At 32.3% G+C, this 27,950-nt stretch overlaps 1 protein-coding gene across 1 annotated transcript in view; it reads left to right on the top strand.

The window, feature by feature from the left end:
- Positions 1-8,980: 8,980 nt before the first annotated feature.
- The window catches only part of LOC148627582 (calcium/calmodulin-dependent protein kinase type 1-like), a 63,101-nt gene continuing 44,131 nt past the window's right edge, over positions 8,981-27,950 (top strand). The window contains exon 1 of the mRNA XM_088575391.1: positions 8,981-9,194. Coding sequence (XP_088431517.1) covers positions 9,100-9,194 — 95 coding nt within the window. The 5' untranslated portion in view covers positions 8,981-9,099. The remainder of the gene's footprint in view (positions 9,195-27,950) is intronic.

Here is a 27,950-nt window from a genome sequence, read left to right as displayed (position 1 = left end):
CTTGATACTTGGTATCAAGTATCAGGTATGGGCCCCATATCGTGGAGTAAGATAACAGGCCTGTCGAATATCTTATTCCGGACAAACGGTAAACGAAATGCAGCCATTTCTGACCATTTTTTTTCCATTTCATTGCATTTGTTACAATGTATATCACAGGATAAAAACTTCGAAAATACAAAAATCTTGGGATTTGTTGATACAATATTATAATATATGTTTATTGTAAAATATTGATCCCGGAACATTCTTTGGCGGTAAATTGATTCGTAAATAAGTTAACCGACTATCATAATCAGGAGTTGATGTATGGCACGCCGTATTGATATTTATTCCCTGTTGAAGATATCTCTTGTACTTAATAAGATATCTAATAAAGTTTATGTGGTATCTTCTAAAGTTTATGGGATATCTTATAAAGTTTATGAAATATCTTCTGAAGTTTATGAGATATATTATATCTTTCATAAGACATCTTGAAAATATATTATATGTTTTTTTTTCTTTAAAAGATCTCATTAAATATACGAGATATATTTTATAGTACATGTATATAAGAAATCTCTCATAAACTTTATAAAATATCTTATTTATGTTTTTAATATAAGATAATAATATTTGTAGGATATCTCTGAACATGTAATAAATATGGCGTGCCATATATCTTATATTAAAAATGTTAATAAGATATCTTATAAGGTTTGTGAGATATCTTATAAAGCAAAACTTAAAAGACATCATAAACTTTATAAGAAATCTCAACACTTTATAAGATATTTTATGAACGTTTTTAATATAAAATATCTTATCAACTTAATACGATATCTACATACTTTATCAGATATTTCAAATATTTAAAAAGATATCTTAACTGTACATTATATGACATATCTCATAAAATTTAAAAGATATTTTTTAACTTTTTAAGATATCTTATCAAAATAGAAGATATCTCATAAATTTCATAAGAAAACTTTAAAGAGGAATAAATGTAAATACAACACGTCATGTCGATGAGTGTGGGTGCACGGTGGACCTCCTGGCCACTGACTACTACATTTTTTTTAGATTGTAAACTCTCTTATTCAAAGTTAAGCAACTTAGATATAGTTGCTTACCAAATTAGAAATATTGATTAAGTAAGACGTCTGATTATTGTACATCAGAATGGTTTGTTTGTTTGTTTGTTGGGTTTTAACGTCCGAGCAGCAATATTTCAGCTATATCCAGACGATGAACATGAAATTGATGATAAAATGAACATGAAATAATTATGAAATGAGAAAGGAATGGGACACAAGGACAATGGGGTCGACAAATTTTGATTGCCACTGAAAATAGGGACAGATGGGTAGGGTCGGGCAATTTAGCCTCTTGTGGCGGAGCGCAAAGGTTTCTACTCCTATCGAATACCACAGCAGGGTTCTTTAACGTGCGAGGAACGTGGCATCTTTCCCAACACGCTGCACCACTATGGTTTGCGGTCAGATTTTTCGTATTATAGCCTGACAACCCCAGCATGTAACACGCCAGGGGTACCCCATTCCACCACCTGGGGCTCACATCCCAGTTGCTCTGTGGGCAGAACTCCCTAGCCCCCGGCTAGGGTTCTGAGCACTATTTAGTCGCCTTTTACGACAAGCTTAGCGCTGCTGCAGGCCTAATCTTTTCACACCCGGACCTGCACAGGGCTACATCAGAATGGTGTATTGCGATTAATATGCACAGCACGGTGATCCTACTTGACCCGAACGATGGAGGAGTTCGGGCTCTAAATGTCAACTGGTCTGTTTGAAGCGTCACTGGCGTGCTACTATCAACCAATGAAAATAGGAGTTACATCGAAGCGCCTGCTATGACATCAATGAACAAAAAAAAAGGTTGAAATATAAATAAAAAAATTCTTGCATTATAATTAAAAAAATCTTCCATATTAATGAAAAAATCTTAGTTACTAGTATTAATAAGAAAATTCTTGCATTATAATGAAAAAATCTTCAATATTAATGAAAAATCTTACATATTTATAAACGATCTTTGCATCATAATAAAACAATCTTGCATATTAATGAAAAAAATCTTACATAGTAATGAAAACATTCTTGCATGTCAATAAGAAATCTTACATTATAATAAAAAAAAATCTTGCATTACAATCAAATATCTTGCATATCAATGAAAAAATCTTGCATATTAATGAAAAAATCTTGCACATTAATGAACAAATCTTGAATTAGAATATAAAATCTTGCATTATATTAAAAATCTTGCACTTGTGTTTATTATAATTTGCCAACTATCAAAATGACTGTTTATTGAAATTTATTTTTTTGTCATCTGCTTAAACACATAAACATAGAACATTTAGAACATTAGCTCATTATACGAGGGATCTGCTTGAGCCCCCTTTTGATATCTTGTATCCATCTTTGTACCACAGAAGAGCCCTGTGCAGGTCCGGGTGTTAAAAGAATAGGCCTGCAGCAGCGCTAAGCTTGTCGTAAAAGGCGACTAAATAGTGCTCAGAACCCTAGCCGGGGGCTAGGGAGCTCTACCCACAGAGCAACTGTGTGCCCCAGGTGGTTGAATGGGGTACCCCTGGTGTATTATATGCTGGGGTTGTCAGGCTATAATACGGAAAACCTGACTGCAAACCATAATGGTGCACCGTGTTGGGAAAGATGCCACGGTCCTCGCACGTTAAAGAACCCTACTGTGGTATTCTCCCGGAGTAGGAACCATAGGGCTCCGCCAGAGGAGGCTAAATTGCCCGACCCTATCCACCTCTCCCTATTTCCAGTGGCAATCAAAATTTGTCGACCCCATTGTCCTTGTGTCCCATCCCTTTTTCATTTCATCATCATTTCATGTTCATGTTATCATCAATTTCATGTTCATCGTCTGAATATAGCTGAAATATTGCTGCTTGGACGTTAAACCCCAACAAACAAACAAAACAACCACAGAAGAAAATGGAATAAACATTGAACAATGACACATGAAGGGAAAATAACACAGTCGTGGGTCTGAGTAAACACCCTAGTTTCCTGTCCTATACGAACAACAAAAATGTTAACGTCGTGCTAATAGATATATTTTCTCTTATTCTCTCTGCTTGTTCTCTGTGATTTGGATTTTTTATTCCAGTAAATGCACAGGCCACGAAGGGTTTTCAAAACGTATAACTGTACAATGAATATGTATTATGTTAAAAAAATATTCAGTCATAATGAAACAATAATCTGGCCTAAGAAGCGGGCAAAACATTCTTGCCAGCATAAAAATAAAAGCCCAAGAAAAATAAATGGTCTATACTTTATATGTATAAAAGTTTAAGTTTGGCAATCCATCCGGCCCCTGCGAGTAACTTTTGAGGTTTTTATATGAATCTCTTTTTTTGGGGAATTTGATCCGAAATGAAAGAAAAATGAAAAAAAAACAAAAACATTTTATTGTACCCACCAGTTCAAATCTTCCGGTAGTATCCAAAACACTTGGTGTATTTGGCTAGTGCATGTTAAAATTGAGTAAAAACGGAAAGATTCCGATGTATTTTGGTTTAACAAGGAATTTTTGAAAGGCAAAACCTTGACAACTGAAAGGCATTTTTTTTAGATTACATGTAATTAATTTTGCAATGGAATGGATTGTTTTATTATTTTTTTTCGTGTTTCGTTACATCAAGATTGCAATAAAACTTCGATTTTTTTGTGGTTCTTTATTGAAACCCTCATTAAATGGGCAATTCTTCAACAAATTTTGAAAAAAAAAAAGATTCAGACTTGAATTTTTCGTTAGTTTAAGGACTTGAAGCAAATATTTCTGATAGAATGCTCCCTTGTCACTAGTGGCTTGATTCCATTACAAACGTTAGAGGAGACGAAAAATTGGGCATAGTATAAACAGCATTAAATAAATAGCGGACATGTCTGAGAACACACATAACAACTCAAATATTGAAACAAAATGATCTAATGATATTTTTTGTGATTTAAAAAAAATCTGGTTCCAACTGCCTGTGACCTGAGCCTTACAAGTTTGATATATCGAAGTCTTTTCGTCCTATCTTAAAAAAAAAAAGAAATGTTTATCAATAACCTCGTGTTATAGGACTAATTTACAAACATGTAAATGTGTGGGATTGATTTGTTTTTGGGAACAGATTTACAATTATTACACTTTATTAAACCAAAAGTCGCTGTGATATTAAATAACCAGAATGCGAAAAAAATGAGTGTTTTGGGCGTTACAAGACATCCAATTTCTATCGTTATGAAATTTAAGTAAAAGTGCCTTATTCGCTTTTAATTGCCATAGTACGTCAGTATTTTGATTTTATGTGCGGTATTCGGTTGTTCGATCGCGTCGAAGGTCAACGGCAACCTTAAGTAATGAGTTCATCAATAACTTCAATATCGGTTTCGTCATTTTACTCCTCGCAAATGGTTCCGATTTCTGAGTCAGGAGTCAATTAGCCTGCAGATATAATGCTTTGAACTTCACATCCATTAATGTTGCCTCCAAATGTATCACGATCAAGATCATACCAAAAGAAACTTCTAAATGCACGCTTCGAATTCCTGGTGGTTCGGTGTGTTTGATTATACTACGTTTATGGTACAGAGAGGTTCAAATAGGTCTACGTGGATATTGCACTATTTCTGCATGTATCGCACGTATTTTTGGTTATAAATGTGAAACCCCGCGGATCTTTCGCATGGACGTTTCGGGAAAAAAAGCTTTGAATAAGATTATTATTGCCAAGTTCATTTATACGGGAAGAAAACTTGATGATAAAAAGTTTCACAGTCAGTGAGGGGTTCAGAGGATCCCGCTACCTCTTTTGGGAAAATTTTGTTAATTTCGTGCAAAGCTTTGGCAAAAATAGGAAATATTAGCTTGGAGCCTCTTTTTTCTAGAACTTCCACCCCTTAAAAAATTCTGGGTCATGCTGTGAATAAAAATTATTTTTTGATACTGAGACTAGCTTTCTAGGGGAGGGAGTGATATTTTACAATTTTTGGCAAACTCTTTCATGAAAATTAGTTTTTTGTGGTTTTAATATGTAGAAAAAAATTAATTATCTATCGAATAATACCAAATTTGAGACGTTTTGGTTGAGCAGTAACTTTCAGAGTCGAATCTATGCCAGTTTTATATGTTTATAAACACGATTGATTTCTTTGATGCACAACACAGAATCGGGTCCACCTTGTACAAATATTTCATGAGTAAGAAGAATCTCTTACACACACCATTTACTTTGGGCAAGGTTAACAACTAGAACCAGTAGAATTTTTACCCGTGTTTTCTATAATGTCGTCAATAAACAACTTTCTGGGGTCGAAATCTCTATAAAGAGGACACAGTCCAAATTTGTGATCGAGAAACGTTGAGAGATGCTGACTAACCATTGGCCTGTTGTGTTCGCTGAAAATTACAAATCCATCAAAAACAAAAACAAAAAACAAAAAACAATTAAAAAAACATGTCCATTGAATTTGTTGATTGTCGGGCTTCTTGACCATCTTGTCAATGCGACTCATTTTGATGTAAAATCTTACTTTCAACTTCTGTAATTAATTTTCCTCCTCTGGAATGGAAATTGTCACAGTGGTGCATAGAGGATTGATATTCTTGTAAAGAAATATTATATACATTTCATTAAGGCACCGACCTTTTTTATACTGGTGTCGGGGCGGGGGGAGCTGATAAAAATAAAATTATCGTAATAACGGTTTTTCCCAGCTTCCCACCCTCCTCCCACCCCAAAGAAGAAAATGCTAAATGTGTCTGAACGTACCATATATCTTACTTACAGAGCGTGTTGAGTCAATAAACCCACAGCCGAACAAATTATTCGACAAGTCTAGATCGAGTAGAACGAATCCAGTACGGGGTTCGGCTTCTAATCGGATATTGTTCCAAGAACGAAAATTCCAATATCTCGGCGACAAACGGTATCGCCAAAACGAACGGAAATGTCTAAGAGGAAGTCCGGTTAATGTAGTTTCTATGTTTTCGGTTACTAAAATATCTAGAAGAATTTAAACAAATATATTCACATCCCGATTTATCAAACGATCATTTAAGATATACGAAGTTTTGTTTTATGAGATTACGCGAAAGTGTAGTGTATTGGGTATCAAAACTTTGAACGGAGTCGAAAGATCCCATATGGGCATGTTATTTATCAAAATACTTCTAGCGAGTTTTTAGCACTCCAAAACGATTTACTACTACTATTTTCATAAGCTTTGTTACAAAAATTCATGATTGGATATTTTATAATATTTTATGGTATCGAGCGCGCAAGTAAGTCTGGTTGTTGAAAAAGGACTTGAATTGGAAATCAATCTATATTTATTAAGTTATTTGCGAAGTGTGGGAAGCCAGTTTTACACTGCTAGGCTCATCCTTTAAAGAGATAGCGACAATTTTGTATTTGTTAACAATTTCACTTTTCTGAAAGTTTAGTCAGTTGGAACTTAGGTGTTCTTAATTTCTTTTTGTAGAATTTCAATATAAATATTACTTCCAATAACAACATTATCATGTGCAGCTTTATCAGCAGAAATAAAAACGCATTCCGTGCCGAGTTCATTCAGTTTATGTTTTATTCAGAAAATACGGCGTAAATTATGTTTTCCAAGTGTTCCTCGAAATGTTTTATTTGGATATCAACTATTTTCATTTTCATAATTGTTTTGAAGAAAGAATCTAAATCACGCTTAATCCATTTTGTACAATACGAATTGAGTGAGTTCTGGATGATGTTACATATATTCCAATTTGTTGCTTATAGGTCCAAATTAGCTTCTTTTGAAGATGCATGTCTTTATTATGAAGTTATCAAATTTGAATAGCGTACCTGTTTCTAAGGATTTCTGCTCTTTAATGTAGCGTGTTTTGTCATTCTACAAAAGAACAGAATTACTGTGCATTATTGGAATAATAGTCAATCAGACTTAATAGACGATCTTATATTCTGAAAACGCGTAGTGTCTTATAGTTTGGCCGTAAGTCATGTTTTTTTCTTAGTTGTTACGCATATCAAAGTAATCACAATCTAATTTAGTTTCACTTGTAACCAGCTTTCTGATTGGTTTGTTCTCTTTCCAAGTTACACGGTGTACAAATCAAAAGCATGTTTCAGGAGTCTAATTTCAAGGAGTCTAGCACGATACAAAAAGTCCGTGTAGTTTTAGCAAGCTCTAGTATAAGGTAAGAGTTGTGATATGATATTCCATACGCAGGTGTTGAAGGAATGTTGCCACCAAAGAAAGGAAAGTTAGCAGTGCGGAATGAGAAGTCATCGCGTTTGTAGTAAAGTTTGGTTATGGGTTTTCCCTTTCCATCTATCTCTATGAGTAGGTCAAGATACGAGGTTGATTCCTTGGTGTTTATATTGCCTTTCTTGGTAGATGCGCTGTTTAAAACCCGAATCTAGGATTGTTTTGAACAAAACGTCATCTGTATGGCGTAAATTGAGATAAAAGAAGGAATATGTCGGTATAAGTAGCGGAACACAATTTTGTTTCAACTGGAATGAAGTTGAAGTTGAAGTATCAACGATGTAAAATGCTTTTGAATCGGGATTTCAGCGGAGTATGGAGATTAATATAGTGTAAAGGATTGAAAAACCATAGGTCTTGATATGTTCCGATAGTGATTCCGATAAGGATTGAAAAACCATAGGTCTTGATATGTTCCGATAATGATCTTCTGAGAGTAAGAAGTGGCGTAATAAGAGTGGAGACCCTCTTTGACAGCTGTTAGTGTGGCAGTTGATAGTTTTGAAAGAGGCATGGTAGTTCATTTTGTAGCATCGTCTTCTGTAGAAAGACCGAAAAATGATGGAACGGATTTATGGCTTTCAATCATTTTTTTCAGAATATGTTACAAGCTGTCTTATTATTGCCAGTATTTTTCTACATCCACCTCCGATACTAAACGTTGAATGTGATTCGTCCAACACACAAAAACAATGTTGTTTTGGGCTTTGTTCACCGGTACAACAATAGACAATGTTTTTTTTTACATCGAGATATTAGGAAACTGATATAGCACTGACACTCATTGATCTACTTAGAAATCTCATGTGCTTCAGGATTAAAGACATCACAGCTTTCACCCACTCTGACATAGAGTAAGGTTTCCTTATTTTCGTTTTATCCATTTTCTGGCATAGTCCTCTACGGCATTCATAAAAATTTTAAATTGAATTTCCGATTTATTAAGCGTGGTTCTTGGAATTCGGGACATTTAGCAAGGATTTGACGGAGAGATTCGTTTTCTACGACGTCTAAATCTTACTTGATGACGTGACTGACGATAGAGAAAGTTCACCACATAACGAAACAAATAAGAATATTCACCACCTAACGAAATTGTTTAGTATAAAGCAGCAATCACTTTACAAATGAAATAGTAAATATTTCCAAAAATTGGCGCAAAAGAAACAGAAAGAGACTCGGTGATCGTCAGTAGACAAGAATGGGCGAGAATGAGGGCATTTCCATTTAAGAGACCGAATAATATTTTTCTGTATTACATGCGAAGAATGGCCTTGGCCAGGAACTTCATAAATACAAGTTTTATTCTAACATTAAGGCATCTAATATACACTGCCTATCCTGGCGAAATACGCAGTAGACCAAAATCATAGTTTTTCAACTATTTACCATTATTAGAATGATAAAACTTTTTTTACATATCAAAATTGAGAAAAAAAGAGAGAAAAATATACTATTTCAACTTTAAAATAGTTCACTCGTGCAATGAGTTGACGCTTTATAATTCTTAATTGATACAAATTTATATCAAACTCTGACAGTGGTCAATTTACAAATGTAATTTTACGAATAAATAAAGAATTTAATTGGATTATAGTAATTGATTTATAAGCGATAGTATTAATTACATAATGACAGCTGACAACTATTGATTTTCTTTAACATATGCAAACTCGCCTTCCATTTTGTGTCGTCACGTGACATGTAAAAGTGTTGAATGAGAAGTCGTGCGAATACACAAATGACTTGAGAGGGACGTACGAATTTTATTTTGTCGCATAATTTCTCTTTCATTTTGGACATAATGCCACTGTTTGGTAAGAAAGGGGACAGTGATAAGAAGCACCAAGGGAAAGAGGATATACGGAGGCGTTACGACTTCAAGAAACGTCTTGGAACGTGAGTTTTTTTCCCATACACATCTTTGGAGCACCCCCCTTTCAAATAATTTAGTGACTTTTAACGTTACCCACATTGTTTTGTTAATTTGGAACGCAATGCATTTCCCTTCATTAGAAACTACCACATGACCATAATGTTCAGTCATCAGAAATCAAGCACCTGTCAATTGAGATATACAATGTTATTCATTGTAAACAATTTTATGTTTTCAATTAAGTGTTAGTGTATTGGTCACTTACAAATTGTTCCTAGTAATTCCATGGACACAAAGTCTAGAAATTTTAACACTCAAATATACGAGACTAACATGGTCCTATTATTGCAAGAGAGTGAAATACTATGTAATATTACCCTTTTTGGATAAAAGTTTTTAAAGTTAAAAAACATGTACAATGTACATGTATATTTACATTTGGTATCTCAATCCCTGAGTGATAAAAGCAATGTTATACTCCATTTATCTTCTCAAATCCTTAAAAACAGGATTTTTTAAATTTTTTTTATACCTTGAGTTTGACTAAAGTAGAATAAATATTAAGTTATTATCTCAGTAAGGAAAACTACATATTCATATACCAATGTTTTAATTTTCATGGGAAAACTTTTACTTTGTTAAAGCCAAATTGCAGATCTTTTTTGGCATTCATGTATGTGTACATGTATTTACAATATATGAGGATACATGTACTTTTAAAATATTATATTTTATATTGTGCAGATTGAGGTACAATTAAGTTGATAAAATTTTATCAACTTAACTGTATCTTGCATGTGTCTGTCTTAATGATCACCCGATTGACCTTATTTTTAGTTGCAAACCTATTTCATTCATTAAAGTCATGCCCATAGGCAGGTATTTGTGAAGAGGGTTACATTGACTTGCGAATCTCAGCTTTAATAGTCAGACTTCAATCTAAATGCTGAGTTTAATAGTGCTTGTTGGTTTCCATGGGGGGTTAGTCCGAACCCCTTGAACCCCCTGCCTAAGAGTATGAAAGCTTATGATTAAAATGAAGTGCAATATAATGCTATGGGTTGTAGAAAACATCCTAATAGCCTTAAAACTGTTGTAAACTTTAAAATAAGAAATACATTTCCTGTTTGGGATTTTTTAGGAGGATGCTTATGTACTAATGTTCTTGCAGATGTCATAAATAAGATAAAAAAATCAGTTAAATGAAAAGGAGACAATTTGACCTAGGCAAATGTATCTGTAAACAGATAAACATTTTTAGATAGACCAATGAGTGTTGCCTTGAACTGTTCTTTTTCATCCTGATGGGATTATTGTCTCTTTGACATGTTCACCATATCCATTCTTCTTGTGTTAAGGTATAGAAATGACCCCAAATATAAATGAGTTAATATAGACTCTTAAGGTTTGAGAAATGATATAGTTAAGGCTTTAATTAAAGAATATATAAAGTCTATAGAGAATAAAGTGTCCTAGCCCTTTCCTTCACAATATAGTGCTCTCTGTAGCTTTTGAAAGGGCAAGTTAATCAAGTTAAAAAAGGTTAATTTAGTTGCTGGAGGCCACCATGCGCTAAACTATGGACATCAGTATTTAGACAGTGGAAAAGGTTCGAGATACATGTAGAGTCAATTTTAAAGTTTTTCAATGGAGTTTCAATATAAATAAGAAAAACCGGTGTTAAAGAGTAAAAGAAAAATTATAGGAATGTAATGATGATAATTTTATTAATATTGATAATATTTTAAGCAAAAGGTCTATTGTGAATTTAGAAATGTTACTTTTTGGCAGATTTAAAGCTGATTGGGAAAATAGAATTTTAGATCAAGACATTGGTAAAAAACTGCATTCATATAAATTATTTAAATGCTCCTATGGAACACAGAAATGTTTGGGATGTAATGTTGATTATAAATATAGAAGTGCATTTACCAAATTTAGGTGTGGCTTTGCACTACTGAAGATTGAGACTGGTCACTATGAGCATAAAAGTATTGAAGAAAGAACCTGTTTTCATTGTAATGATTCTTGCATAGAAGATGATAAATGATGTTTTGTCCATTATAGTCAGATTTGAGATCTGCTCTTTTTAATGAAGTCTGTAGAGATAATTTTGAATTTACACTGTAATCGTTTGTCTGATGACGAAAAATTTATTTACCTTTTTAAATTGGATGAGTTTTTATATTAAGTTGCCAAAACCTGCTTCAATATTTTTAGTTGAAGGAATAAATTTTTATATTCTTTAATACTTAAAATAATGTGTTTTATAATGTGTATAGTTGTATTATATGTTTTAAAGTCTCTCATAATTCTAATTATAGAATGGCACTTGTGTATTATAACTATTGTTTTGTTGTCTTAAAGGAACTATATGTATTGTCATACAAGTGGTGAGACTATGATACAATATTGGAATCTACATGTATAAGAGCAGCTAGGATGTGTGCCCCAGATGGTGGAATGGGGTTCCCCTGGCATGCTACTTGCTTGGGTTGTCAGTCTAAAATACAGAAAACCTGACTGCAAACTATAGTGGTGAAACAGGTTGGGTATGATGCCACATTCCTTGCACATTAAAGTACCCTGCTGTGGTATTTGATAGGAGTAGGTTCTTTTGCCACAGGATGCTGAATTTCCCAACCCTACCCCCTCTCCCTATTTCCAGTGGCAGTTAAAATTCATCCACCCTATTCTTGTTGTGTCCCATCCCATTTTTTATTTCATCATTATTTCAGGTTCATTTTATCATCCATTTCATGTTCATCGCCTGGATATAGCTGAAATATTGCTGCTTGGGTGTTAAACAAACAATCAGTCAATCAAACTTTTTCCCCATGCTGTGAAATTAATACTGAAGTAAGAAATACTTGTAGATGTAATTATTATGAATTATTAAAAGATACATGTACAAGTATTTTAAAGTATTCTAAGAGTACCCCCAATTTAGTGAGAAATATTTTAATGATAGTGGTGTACTTGGACAGGAAATTGATTTTCTTTACTTGGAATACATTGTATTATCAGCATTGTAAACCTACAACTGGACAACAGGATGTAAAATACTACATGTACTTGTAGTACATTTTGTATATCTACTGAATCAAACTAATATGTTTTTCTTTTTAAGCAGATATGTACATGTACAATGTGGTAAATAAGAGATCACTGGTATATATGTAAATGTACATTTGTACATATACCTCAAGTGGGATCAACAAAACTTCACTTTTGCCTTTTTGAAAATTAATATAGGATATATTCAGTCTGAGTGGTTATAACAGTACTTTTTTTTTATCAAATGTGTAAATGAATGCATTGCAAATGTCTCTCTGTTGGAAGTTTTATATCTTGAGCACTGTAATATTCTCAACTTATCACATATGATTGGATTTGATTTAAGGATAAGTATCCTTGTAGGAAATTTGATAATTTATCCATGTCTCCACTTGAATTGTATGCTTGATTAGAAATTTATATTGACTTATATTATTTGTGTTGGCACTGTAAATTTTCTCTGACAAATTTCCTCAAATCAAATGTGAAAAGTCAGAAAATTATGTCTGAAGTCGTTACAAAAGGAGTTTGTCTCCTTTTAAATGACATTACCGGTATGAAGAAAATAAATTTTGTTTTTTTTTACATATAAGTTCCATAGTAATTTGTGAAAATCTTCATGTAGAAACAGGTCTGATGAATCAATACTGGGACATTCCACTTGTAATTTGTGACCATTGGGAAATGACTTTAATGAAAAATCAATTGGAATTTTCTGGTAATACATTTTAATGCTTCAATGTAGCTATGCTAAGAAAAATATTTGTTATAAATCTGGTGTTAAGGTCTGTTTTTGTTGTTGATATGCTCAGCATGAAAGATAATTTCAACAGTGGTTGAAGTGATAAATTTTACATTGTACACATGTACATGTCCATTTGTACAGGTGATAAGACTCATATTTTTCTGTAACTCAATTTATAATTGATCCTTCCCCTTCACTACAAGTTTTTTTAAAAAATCATTAAGTCTTATCATCACTTTCAAAAGTAAAAAAAAGTTTTATCAGTGGCCCAGTAGCTGTTCAAATCCTTCACATGTACATGTATTTTTCATTGTTTATTTCTTTTTTGTCATACATGTACATGTATCAAACGTAACCAAGTTTTAGATTCCAAAACTGAAATTTAAAGTACAATCCGAAATATTGGACCCTGTGTATTTTTGGATCAAATTTTCAAATTTTATATTGAAGGCCAAAGTTTGGTAAACTTTGTTCATACAATTTTATCCCATTTTTAAGTCGCTAATATTGTTAGCGACTTCTTGCACTCATAATTTCAGTACTTCACACTCGCATATAATTTTCATAATTATATATTACTACACCACATTATGCTGCTGATCGGTGCCTTGTTTACCATAATAACTTTATAGTTCTAGCTTCATACCAGATCAATATATATACATATATATATAGGGGCTCTGATAGTCATTACCAGTTGTTTATTTCCCTGGTCAATATAAAAAATGACCCAATGATCGCTAAAATTTTGAGAGAAACTTGTGGAACAAAAACATTACCAGCACTTCCTGATAACCAGTTGTTGTGATTGGAAAACATTCGGGTCATCACGGTTACAAAAGAGTAATCATATTAAGGAAACCAAGATTTTAGCGAAAATCAACCAATATTAAAGCATATTGCATTCGTGCCACTTCTGATGTAAGCCAGATCAACAGCATATAACATTTGACAATCAGCGACTTTTAAGACTTCAGTCTTTGATTGTTTTGGTTGTGGTAATTTATTCCATTTTTGTTTTGGTTGTGGTAATTTATTCCATTTTTGTTTTATTTGTGCTAATTGTGATCAGTAATATATGCCTTGTGATTAGCAAAAAACATCCAATAGATTGTATTAAAAAGATAATTCTTAACATTCTAGGGTATTGCCCTAATGTTAAAATAAAAGTTGTAATATAAAATATGAATCCAGTTGACATTTTATTATAATAGCTATTTGTTTGGAATACAGAGTACCATATTAATTTGACATTCATACTTTCCATATTAACTTTATGGCTTTGTCCAATTTTATCAATAACTTGGTAGAACATTAATACAAATGTATAGTTGAGTTATTTCAGACTCAGGGACCCCTGTTCAATCTGTAAAGTGTTAAAATGTTCTCCTCATGACTTTGAGATTAGGCATGTCTCCTTAGGCTTCTCCCCAAACTTATACCTCAATACTCATAAAGCATATAAACTTAAATTTAGTTCAGATGGCACAGTGCCAAAGTGACAGAACTGCTAAGCACACTGTCATTTGGTCTGGGAGAAACAATGATTATAATGTAGTTTTTGTGGCTGTTAATTTACATGAATTCTGTCAAAAGAAGATATTCACTTTGCCTTTTATGGTACATGTCTGATTGTAAAAAAAAAATGAAATGATTTTTAGCTGGAATTACTTTTCTTGTTCTCTTTGTAAGCATTAATGAAAATTGTTGAAAATGGTGGGAAAAATTTCAGCCCTTCTTGTGACTACATACATTGTACATGCCTTATGGGAATCCAAATATCATTAGGAATGCCCATGATTTTTCCAGTAACAACAAATATATAACATATGGCAATATTGACTACAGGGATATCATTTTATTAGATAGATTAAAGAGTGTTTTATCTAGATATTTCTACAAATTACTATTGAATGATTTCATATTGGAGTGTACTTACATCCTTAAAGCCCATTATTGTGGGTTTCAGTCCCCTCTCATCAAATAGACTATAGTACTTTGTATTTGTTGATGGAAAACTCTATGCATCATATTGGAAATGGATTTATTTGTGTTTTTTTTTTTGGAAGTATTGAAAATGTTGGATGGTCATCTGATTTTCCGATGGAATCCAAATCTCTTTCAAAATGTACTTTTTAAGGTCTTTGTCATTATGAGACACTGCTGATCATTTTTTTATTTTTTAGTTGTTTGATAATTAAATTGAATTGTTATATCCTTATTCTGTCATGAATTAATTCTTGTTTTCAGGTTTAGGCCATGTATTTGGATTAATTGTCTTTCTATTTTTGATGCTTTGATACTTTTTGCCTATATTTTAAAGAGATATTGTCAAATTTATCTCGCATTAAACCATTAATTATTTCTAAAACTGAACAGTTGTTGCTATGATTTTCATTTTATCATCACATTTTAAAGGCAAATGTAGTTACAATTGTACTGAACAAAATTGGATGTCTTTAAAATAATGTTTAGAAGGTGGCTGGAGAAATTAGTAATTTTTTTAACAAAGTCATTTTCAATTTCATAGGAGTGATTTTTAGGATTACCATATAAAGTGTTAAGTAGCAAACATTACCTGACATAAACGTGTGTAACTAGTGTTGCATTATTAAGAGATTTGGTGACAACTGGACATTAAATTGAAGCCAACCTGATTTGGTCCATTTTTCTATTTCTTATGTTTTATTGAAGTTACAAGTCTAACTTATGTGGAGAAGTAATCTACAAGAGCCCCACATGATCTCAGTATCTCTCCTTAAAATGATGATTATGATAACCGATGATGTTGCTTGAAAAGAAGGGGGTATATAGTGATCAGTCTGTCTATCTGTATGTTTGCTCCTCTATTTGTCTGTCCCCAGTTCTCAAGTCATTGAATAGAATTTTATGAAACTTTCACATATTCTTTATCACATGATGCCAATGTGCACTGTATAAATATCTGAATGTGTGTACCTCTTGTTTTGTTTTTCCATCTGAAAGACTTCAGATTCTTGAGGGGAAGGAGTTGAGTAACAGCTAGTAATGTGGACTCACAGTTTTTCTAATTAACAAATACGTTTTGGAACTGTTTTTTGCAATTTACCAAAGTTACACTCAGATTGATTTTTAGCACTATCACCTTAACTCTTTTAGGATAAGGGGTTGAATATTCGGTCCACAATAAAGCATTTTTCTTGTCTCCTGACTATAGCTTGAGTAGAGTTTAATTACTCAGAAGTTGCACTACAAGTTTCCATTTCACAAAAGGAAAATCATTAATATAAGGTTTGGGTTTATTTAATTGCTTATAGTCTTTACCATGTTTGAATAAGGGACCAAAAAAGGTAACAAATCAGAATTTTCTCAAACTCATTATCAATTGATTTAATATTTCTTAAGTATGTCTGAAATTTTAAGTTCTTTAACCACTTTCATTACATGTATTTTCAGATAGTTATGGTGTATTAAACATTTTATCACAATTAAAAGTTATATCAAGTTTTAATATTTTGCTTACCATTGCCCAAACTATTCTGATTTTGAACTATGCAGTCATATTAAGTCGCATCCTGTGAAGCATTTTATTACTTATTGGAGTTATAGCTGCTTGTAGTGGTACTGCTATATATTTAGTATATTAAGAATTTTTGCCTGAAATTAATCAACTTTTCTTTGAAGATAGTTGGATGTAAAATCGTAGTTTTATAGACCAGTTGATTAATGAACAGTGGTTATTATGTACATGTAATTGTTTTTCATTACTGATTGTGACATCAAATACATCTCCAGTCTACTATAAAACATAGGTTTCAATTTATTTTAATGATCTGCTGTTGATGATTTAGTAGACTTACAAATGTACATTCAACAATGTAAATGTTTGTAAGTTATATCAGTGGAAAAAATTAATTCAAACTTAGGTATGATTTTGTAACTCTTTCTTTCTGCCTGTGTATGATTATGTTTTGGGGCCACCTGCAGCCTGCCCTGTGGTATAAGGGTTTCCTCATCATTCATGGAAGACCAATTGGTGGCCTTAAGGTTATTGTCTCTTCGACATATACACCATACCTGTTTTTGTTATATTACAGTACTTGTGGGACTTTCATGTTTCACACAATTTGCCTATGTTTTTTTTTAAAATTTAACCAGCCTGGGTTTCATAAAATTCTCAAGTTGAGAACTTCCTCAAATCTTGAGTATTTCCTCAATCTTCGATTTCAAGTTATCTGATCGGTTGAAATAGGTTGAGAGAGGATTAGAGGAAAATCTGAATTTAAAGTTCTTCTTGTGAAAATGAGGCACAAAATCAGTTTATTAATTTTTTTTTCATGTCTTAGAATTAACAGTTGGCTGGTGTTCCTAGAGAAGCAGAGGAGGTTTTTTTTATATTAGTTCAGCTAACTCCTCCCCTCTCCTCATGTCGGGCTTATAAATATATGTTCTTAGTTATTATGTCCTTACTGTATCATCCCGTCACCTTTAAGCTTTGTGGGTTCTCAGTTTTACTGCTGTTGGTTGGACATCTGTCCTGTCATATTCCATTGTCTTTGACTTTTTTTTCATGGGAATGATTTCCAATTTGGTACATGTACATGTATGTAGCTTCAACCAACCCTAAGACTTTTGGCAAGATAACACATCCACTTATTGTTTATGGTAAATCTCTCTGAATTCAATGAATGTTTGATGTTTACTTTTTTTTAACTGTATATAAGAGTTACTTTTAGTAATTTGCATCTGTGGCAACATCCCTTTAGCACATGCGTATTGAGTGTTCATATCACAGCTCATACATTATGCCAGAGCTTGCCGAAAATACGTAGACTTTTTGTATCGCACTAGAATTCTAAGAAATAGGCTTCTGGAACATGGTTATGTTGCTACAAGATTGAAGTCATCACTACAGAAGTTTTATGGTCATCATCATGAACTCATGGATCGCTATGGTGTATCTATATGCGCCATGAAAACTGATTTGTTCAACGTGTCATAGTTTTCCTTTCCTCTTTCGTCTGCCCTGGACTTGACTTTTTTATGAGCAACTTGGCGGGTGTTCTTTGAAAAGCAGAGGACACTTACTCTACTGGTGCACCTGGTTCATGCTCCCAGTTTTTAGTGGCATCCAAGTTGCTTATTTGCTTTTGTTACTTTGTATGTATGATTTTAGTTACTTCATGTTCTTTGTTGTGTATGTCTGTTTTCCATGTCTGGGCTTTGTCCCTTGATTACATTATTTTGATTACCACTATAACCTAGGTTCCCTTGATTACTCTTGCAGCCACATCCTCATCCATATATAATCATGGAACTTATATTAGCTAGAATCATTCTCTGTGTTATATAAAATCAGGGAACACCAACTTTGACTAGGGACAATTCTCTGAAGACATCATATCATTTACTGCCAGAGTATTTCATTATTTTTTCTTAAACGACAAAGAAATTGATGCCTGAATAAAGTAAGCAGTTTGCATGGGTGTCTTTATCAATCTACAAATTTGACTGGTTGTGTCTCGATTTTAATTTGAAGGCTGAGATTTTGGAGAGATTTGTGTTGATTAAAAATTAAAAATTACTGTGTTCTTGTCTAGGGACATGACATTTTTGGAGTAAGTTTCATCAGAACTGTCTCAGTATCAATTCATATTGGGTTGTGTGCATTTAATTTTTCTGTAGGATAGAAAAGTTTTGAATAAAATAAAATAAAATAAATGTACTGCTAAAAAGAGCTTGCAAAACTTGACGAGAAAAGTCATTGTGATGAAATGTATTGGTATGCAATTTAAACTGATTAATACAATTCTTTTATGTGAATGATTGAACATATTTTCAGGAATTTAGTCCTGAAATAGCCAGCATTTTCCTATCTTCTAAAACATAAACAGGTGGTACTAATGGACCCAATATTAAAACCTTAAGAGTGACAACATAACTTGAGTTACTAACATCGCAGCAGTAAGGTACATGTACATGTATAAGGTATCAGCAAGAAGAAAAGTACCAAAGCATCAAAACAGAGACAATTCAGAGACAATGACCAAAACTTGAAATCAGAAAACAGTGATGATCTACTGGTACATATACAATATAGGCTACAGAATAAAATACAATTACTTTTAAAAACAAAAGATCAGGAAAACAAGATGACCAACAAAAATTAAAGCAATTTCAAACTTGGTCACAAAAGGCAAAAAATAGGATGTGATATCAGGCACTCTGGTTAGGTAAGCATGTCCTGCTCTGCAAGCAGCACCCATTACTTCAAAAGTGAGTAAAAAGGATGAATATTGATAATACTTGGTGATTTTATCCTGTGTTGTGCAGTGTTACTATCAGTATATTGTTCTTTATATTTTAAAGTCACCCCTAACCTTTATAAGGACATATTTCTAACACACATGTTAATCAATAAAACATTCTGTACAAATGTTCTGCATTCTATCTTATAAAACACTCTGTTTCACTCAGACTAATGTCACAACCACTTTCTTACTGACTCAAGAGGTTATATATATTTTTGTTCTGTTCTTATGGATTTTTTAATACTGTTGGATACCCACAATAAATATTTTATTGATATAGCAATACTACTGTCTATAATAGTACACCAAAATAGAATTCTGTTTCTATTTATGGTAAAAATTCTTACACCAACAATTAATCAATAGTTTCAATAGGGACTGATTTCTAAAGAATAGTTCTTATTTGCCTTCTATATATATCTATATGTTAGATAAGTATTTTTGGATTACTGTATACTACTGAGATAACAATTTTCTACAAATAACCGAATTGGGATTAGGATTGGTATGAAATCCAAACTGCCTTTATCTGCCTTTACTTGATAATTTAGTTTTTAGATTGTTCCTCTATAATATGAGTATTTAAAAACCTTGAGGGGTCTAAGGTGTCATATGTATGGATTTTAATTCTTAACTTTAGAAAAGTTGTTATATATTATCTCTTATTCATGAGACTTTCCCATTAACTTCTGACAATATATATATAAATACACAAGTATAACACATTTATCCTTTTTTAACTTTCATTAAAGGTCATTGGTATGAGATTGACAAGGGGAGGGGGTGGTGTCAAAGTGCAGGGCTCTTTTGTGCTTTCTTTGATAAAAATCTACAGATGAAGATTGAAGTGCACTTTCCTATGAAGTGCAACATTAGAATATCCTATCTTTTGCATTACTACCTTCCAACAAATATATGTGGGCTATAACTGATCATACATGTAAGTAAAAGTGCTTTAGTTATACTGACCACTGGATTGGATGTAACCCATGACTTTAGTTATCCTGACCACTGGATTGGATGTAACCCATGTCTTTAGTTATCCTGACCACTGGATTGGATGTAACCCATGTCTTTAGTTATACTGACCACTGGATTGGATGTAACCCATGTCTTAAGCTTATCTTAGCCCATTGCTCTGTGATATTAATGTTATATTTATTGTTTGAATAACTGAAATATTATCATTAGTGTCGAAGAAAAGCAACATTTAATGAGTGTATGGAAAAGGTCCTGTGCATTAGTCTTTAAGCCTTCTAAGCCACAAGTACAAAAACATACATACAAGTTATTGATTGGTATGTTTGATACAGTAGATTCCTGTTAATCACATAACCGATTTGTCAGAAAAAAATATGCAATTACTGTGAAAGAACTTTAATTCATGGATACCAATATTCGTGGATTAGGGAAGAAACACAAGTTCATGGATTCTTGAATTAGTGGTTTGAGATTTTCAGTATACACATCAATGAAAATCTCCTTATTTGATAGGAATCAAATTTTGTGGATTGGCCTTCCCACGAAAACCACGAAAATTGGTACCCCACGAACAATAGTACTTTCACAGTAACAGAAATTATCATTTCAAGGGAAATATCTAGTATTTTTAATATTTAAGTGAGCTTAATGTTCTTTTCTTATGTCTAATTAGATTCCAGCTTTAGTGTCTAGTCAAAAGAAAGAGAAAATATTGTTGTAAAAACAAATTTCTTAAGAAAACTAAGATATTTCACTAATGACGCATTGTTGTTTTACCCATTAAGGTCATTTTTGGGTAAATTTTGAAAAATATTTATGTGATTAAGAGGAATTTTCTGATTTTTGGTCTTATGATCTGCATATAAGAGGAATTTTTGACATGGATAAAATGGGAAATCTTTGTTGTTCTTTTGAGTTTATATGCAATTAACAGGTATGCAATTAAGTGGAATCCACTGTATACATATTTTCTCCATTAATTTATTGTCATTTTTAAATAAATTTCAAGTGGCAGATTTAATTATAACATCAAGTTAAAATAGTATCTTAAGAAAAATACTGTTGTAACCTTTTGGTAGGTGACAGTCAGATAACAAAATTTATTACTCTGGGAACATTGTTTTATATACCATAGACTCCATCCTTCTATATTCCAGTGTATTCTTTATATCCATTCATTTGTACTATTATTCAGCAATTGTGTCAGACAATAATTTTTTTCTGTGGCTTATACATTACAAGAAGAGTTCTAAAAAGGGAAGAATTTTAATAGTCTCATCCCCTTTCTTTAATTACATGATATATCTGGTCTGTAATAAAATACATGTGAACTAATTTCTGTGAGGAAGCTTCTGTTTTTAATTCAAATCAGCAACTTGTACTTAATGATTTCTTTGCTAAATTTGGTCTTTAATGGGTGTCATGGTTTTATTTTAATCTCTAGCTGTCAGGATAAGACAGCTTACATGTTATATGATTGGTATATGGAGTATAGACATGAAACACAAGAAAGTATATGGCAAGTGTTTGGCATGTGCTATTAAGTACTCAGAACTTCAAATTCACTTTGAAGGGATGAAGATCCTGAATTTTCCAAGTTTCTAATCAAATGTCCACTTCAGGAAAACCAAAAGTCCTCAATGAAGTATCGATGAAAAGGGTTGGAGGTCAAAATGATATTACAAATGTTCTTTTTTAAGAAATATTGCTGAGAGAATCCAAAATGTTGACTCCATCTGTTAGATCATTTAAAAATAGACAGTAAGTAGAGCAAATTGAAGTTTGACAATGGAAAAAAAGAATAGATGTGGTGAAACATGACAAATGTATCTAAATCCAAAATAGTTAATATTTTCAGAGATCACCAAAAGGTCAAGTGTAAACACACCTTTAAGTAAGCTCTAGTATATTTTAAGTACAGTTATGCACTTTGGACAGATGTTGCTTGTCTAAGACTAGTAATGAGAGTCGTAATTCCACATGAGAGGCTCTGGATTTTTTATGAATGAACTGAGTACCTAACCTTAAAAGTCTGTATATCAATGTTCTTAAATATGATTCCTGGTATTTCTTCCCACTGATGTTTTTTTCTACTTTTCTTATATAGGTTTGCCTTACTGCATGTACATCTTTTGAAAAAAAAGACATCTATCTGTAGTCAATACATTCATACATGAATTAGGATAGGATGTAAATGGGCATTAGTGTAGACATGATGAAATCATATTCTAGAAATAAGTTCAGTTTTGAAAAAAAGTAATGTTGCATTAGCATGCCAAGTATCCAATAAATACTATGTAAAATTTAAATATTCACCCAGATATCCTTAGACTTTTACTGATTTTGGAAGTATTTCTATTCCATGACAGTTGAATTGAGATAAATAAATAATAAATGATTCTGGTTATTGACTAAGTATTGATGTCTGGACATATTAGAAATACCACAGGGATATATGAAGACTTTACATTATTCTCTGATATGATTTCTCAAAATCTTTATTAGGTTGTAAATTATTTATTAAGTGAACTTTATGTGATATGGAAGAAGACTTGTAAAGCCTTTAAGACATCAAGATATTCAAATTATTAACTTGCCCTGTTGGAACCATTGAAATACTGCAAAACAATGTAACACAGTAATATTTAATACACCTCGCTGTATGTATATGGTGTAGTAGTTTTTTTCATATATGTATATTTTGTGAAGACTTGACGAAATTATCTATTGAACGACAGAAAAATTTTTCTGCATACTTTACAAGTAATTCACATCTAATTTGCGCAGTTTAACTCATGTTATGTGACTATGATGTGGAAAATAATGTGATATTGTGAACATTTTCTAAATTTTTTTAAGCAAATACATCGCATGTAGTTAAGTTATGTAAGAAGTTTGACACAATTTACAGTAAATTTGAACTGAGAAGCATGGTCACTTTTTATAAGATTTGTAAAATACAGTGGAGGACAATTTTCAAGATGATTTAAACTGTAAATTGTTGAAATCTTTGAAATGTGTAAAATATATATGTTTTTTACCTCAAATATAAACATTTAACTTATGCTTAGGGTTGACTTGTCGTTTAATGAGTTACTGGTACCATGAAATTGATTTTATATGTCATTTCAGTTTGTATATGCCCTTTTAAGATCTTCACTCCATGATTTCCAACATTCTTACGCTATTTAATCTTAAGTTGAGTCAAATGCCTTGGAGTTTTAATACAACTGTTTATATTCTTTAAAATCTTAAGTTGTAAAGAATACATAAATTAGATTTTAAAGTCATTATGTTATGGTTTTAATGTTTAGCTTGGTGGTTTTATTGAAAGAAAACCTTTTGAGGACAGTTTGATAAGGAATAAGAATCATTTTTATGGCTGCATTGATTGTAAATAAAGAACTTGCTCAGTTATTTATAATGTATGTCTTTCGTACCTGCATAATAATTTTCAATAACTTGAATTTTAAAGGAGGAATGTAAAAACTTTTTATTATTAAACAGCAATTATAGCAGGTGTGTCTTATTACTTGCATGAAGAAATCCTATTTAACTGAAACATTCAATACATGTACTGGTATGACTGAGGTTATATCTCTTGTAATTCCATCATTCAATACATGTACTGGTATGTTGGCAGAGATGGTAATTGAAGTTGTCTCTTATAACTTGATCATTCTATTCATGTACTGGTGTTTTGCCATCATTTAATAAATGTACTGGTATTTTGGCCCCTTTCAACAACACCACTGAACACATGTACTATTATTTTGCCCTCCTTTCAGCGCCATCATTTAACACGTGTACTGATATTTTGGGCCCCTTTCAATGCCAATATTTAACACATGTACTGGTATTTTGTCCTCTTTCAGCACCATCATTTAATACATGTACTGGTATTTTGCCCTCCTTTCAACAACTACATTTATTACATGTACTGATATTTTGGCCCCTTGAAGCACCATCATTTAACATATGTACTGATATTTTTGCATCCTTTCAACATTAACATTTTATACATGTACTGGTATTTTGGTCTGTTTCAACACATATACTTGTATTTTGGTCCCTTCAAACACCATCATTTGACACGTGCACTGGTAGTTTGGTCCCTTTCAACACATGAACTGGTATTTTGGTCCGTTTCAACACATGCACTGGTATTTTGGTCCCTTCCAACACCATCATTTGACACATGTACTGGTATTTTGGTTCCTTTCAACACCATCACTAAATACATGTACTGTTATTTCAACCACTAACATTTAATACATGTACTAGTATGTTAACACTGGTAACTGAGGTTCAACTAACATGCTTTTGTAAAATTCAGTATCCTTGTTTCGTGTGTACATGTAATTATCGAAAAGTACATGTGGACTTGAGTCACTCCCAACATTTACAGTATCTAGTGTCTGTCTCATTTCATACAATATTGACCAGTTTTGTATAGTTAAGATGTTAAACTTTGATCTAATATATTTTAATCTGATACAAAAATTGATATATTTACCAGCAGGAGGAGCACATGTACTTTCATTTCTCTTGATGTTTTGCCAAGTTGTTTATTGGTAAAGGGGGAATTTCCAATTAGTTTATTTTATTTAACCTTCTTATAAAGTAATAAAAAAGACTGAATAAATTATAGGTTTTTCAACCCATTTAGCAATAGAAAATTGTACCTTTTTATGCTATGTAAAGGACATATGTTTTTTCAAATCAAACTTTGACACAGCTTTGATTTTAATTACCGGTAATTTACTAGTAACCTTAACTTAAAGGTTACTGATGCAGAATATAATCAGTTCTATTTAGAACACTCATTATTACCTTTTCTAAATTCAATGAGTAAATGGTACACAATTTCATTCTTATTATGTTGGGAAATGTATAATATAGGTTGTACCTTTCAATTGAATTATTTTATACTGAAACAACAGTATCAATACTTGTGATCTCATTGTCCTGATATGATGTAATGAAAGACAGATGTTTTGTAGTGTATACTTTCATTCTCTTTATACACAGTACATAGACAAGGACTCTTTCATCCCTTTTATCCACTACATGTACTTTGACTCCTTTCATCCACTACATGTACACCGACTCCTTCCATCCACTACATGTACTTTGACTCCTTTCATCCACTACATGTACTTTGACTCTTATCATCTACTACATGTACACTGACTCTTCCATCCACTACATGTACTTTAACTCCTTTCATCCACTACATGTACACTGACTCCTTCCATCTACTACATGTGTATTGACTCCTTTCATCCACTTCACATATTTTGACTCCTTTCATCCAGTACATGTACTTTGACTTGTTCATCCACAACATGTGCTTTGACTCTTTTCATCCACTACATGTACTTGAACTCATTTCATCCACTACATTTTAATTGACTCCTTTCTTCCACTACATGTACTTTGACTCTTTTCATCCACTTCATGTACTTTAACTCCTTTCATCCACATGTAAATTGACTTTCATCCATTACTCATAAATTGACTCCTTTCATCCACTACATGTACTTGACTCCTTTCATCTACACTGTACTACATGTAAATTGACTCCTTTCACCACATTGTATTACATGTGAAATGACTCCTTTCACCTACATTGTACTACATGTGAAATGACTATTTTCATCCCCTACATGGACATGGAATTGAACTCTTAATGCAGATGTTTTTAGGTAATTATCAAAACAAATAATTAACACTTTTCATACATGTAGCATGATCTTTATAGGTGGTGTTATATGTAAACCATACTGACCTTATCCTTTTCTACAAGATAATATATTTAGGTAATAGCATGCCAGCAGGTAACCCAGTGACCTAAATATCTCTTTTACCATTACAGCTAGTTGAATTATACCAGTTTCAATTTCGATACAAATCTAGGTAGGCTTCTGAATAGTTCAAATAGCTCTCTAGGTAGAAATCTGCCCTACATTATGCAAATGTGCCCTACTTATCTACTTCAGAACACCTGTGTGATCATTTGGACACTGTCTTTTAAGTTTGAATAGCTATCAGTTATGATGACCTTAACCTCTAAAGGTCAAGTAAATACAACTCAATGAGGCCATTTATATCATTGTTCAATTTTCTATACTAGTACATTTTCAAGTTAATATTTTATGGCATCTTATATGCACAGTGACTGTTAACCAAAGAAAAACATGAAAAATGATACTAGTATTTACAATCATTTTACAAACATTTCTTCAACAACTTTAAAAAAAATAAAAACTGTTTAATATTAAGAAGGTCGTTAGAAGGACTGGTTCATGCATTTATATTGCAAGATGAAAACAGGGCCATTTTGCAAAAGTGTAATGAATGTTACCATAACTTTAAGCTCTTAAAACTACTTCAGATAGAAAGAATCTGAGTTTAACAATGTATGAGCATCAAATTCTTTATAAAAGAAGTTTCAGCATTCAGTTCAATCAATCGAAACTAACAATAGGCTTGGTTTATGAATATTTAAATAAAATGAACTGTGTTATCCAATCAGAAACAATTGAATCACTTGTAGAAAGAGTACAAGCTACCCAAACACAGTGGTGGATGGCATGATATAGAGGTTAATGTCATCATAATTGACAGCTATTCAGACTTAGTGTCCAAAAGATCACACAGGTATTCTGAAGTAGTTAAGTAGGACACATTGGTACAATGTAGGGCAGATTTCTACATAGAGAGCTATTTTTATCTATTTTTTTTTTGGCCATTCATGAAATGTTTAAGAGGATGTCTTTAAATTTTCATCAATAATTCGTTTTGATAAATGTCAAGTTCAAATTTGTCTGATAAAAAGTAAGTTTTTACATCCTTATGAATTTTAAAGTATTTGTAAGAATTGTGCAAGTTCTATGATTTGTGATACACACACCCCCAACAAAAAAAAAAGGCTACATACTTTCATTTTTGTTTTAAGTTTAATAGGTATTAGTATTAAAAGTATCGAATTTGAAAGCTAGTAGCCCATATATGTGTATTTTATGAAGCATTTAAGGCTTAGGGTGGCTTCTGAAAAATTGATGTTTGAAAAAGTATCCCTCTTTTTGAACATTAATTTATGGGCAGAAACGCCGCATGACATGATGGTTTTTATTTCAAAATTTAAAAGCTATATAGGTGTATTTTAGCAACTTTGCATTAGATTAGAGGAATTTCACCCGTATCTATTTTTAGATTTTAGTGGAAGTGAGGACCCCCATACTGAAATTGCATTGTGAATAATTTCGCTCTTGTAACCTATAAAACTAGTTTTTAAAACTCCTCTGCAGATATTATGTGCCTGTCCACAGTCAGGAGATGTTGGTCATTAATATCTCTTTATGTTGTAGTTTGATTTTGAACAATTTTCATTGCTTTGTTATCATGGGCCTAATTCAGAGCTTACTGTTTTTTTACTTGTTGAAGACCTTTTTGTAATCTCTGAAAGTGTTATATATTTCTGATTTAGGCTATACACTGTTCAATTTGTTACATTTCACCATATCCATTCCTTCTTTCATTACTTGTCCTTTTTGTTCAGGTTAAGAAATTTGTGGTCATATTATGCTACATCACAGGTAAAATTTTAATGAAATGAAAGATTAGGCATAATATCTAATTGTAATAACTGTTTAGGGATTCAAAATAGTGGTGATCCTAGTTCTGCTACCCTCCATTTCTGG

This window comes from Perna viridis, chromosome 1 (assembly GCF_037379345.1).
Source record: "Perna viridis isolate PV_CMFRI_1.1 ecotype Kerala chromosome 1, ASM3737934v1, whole genome shotgun sequence".
Classification (NCBI taxonomy): domain Eukaryota; kingdom Metazoa; phylum Mollusca; class Bivalvia; order Mytilida; family Mytilidae; genus Perna; species Perna viridis.
This window is presented reverse-complemented; position numbering and strand designations above follow the sequence as displayed.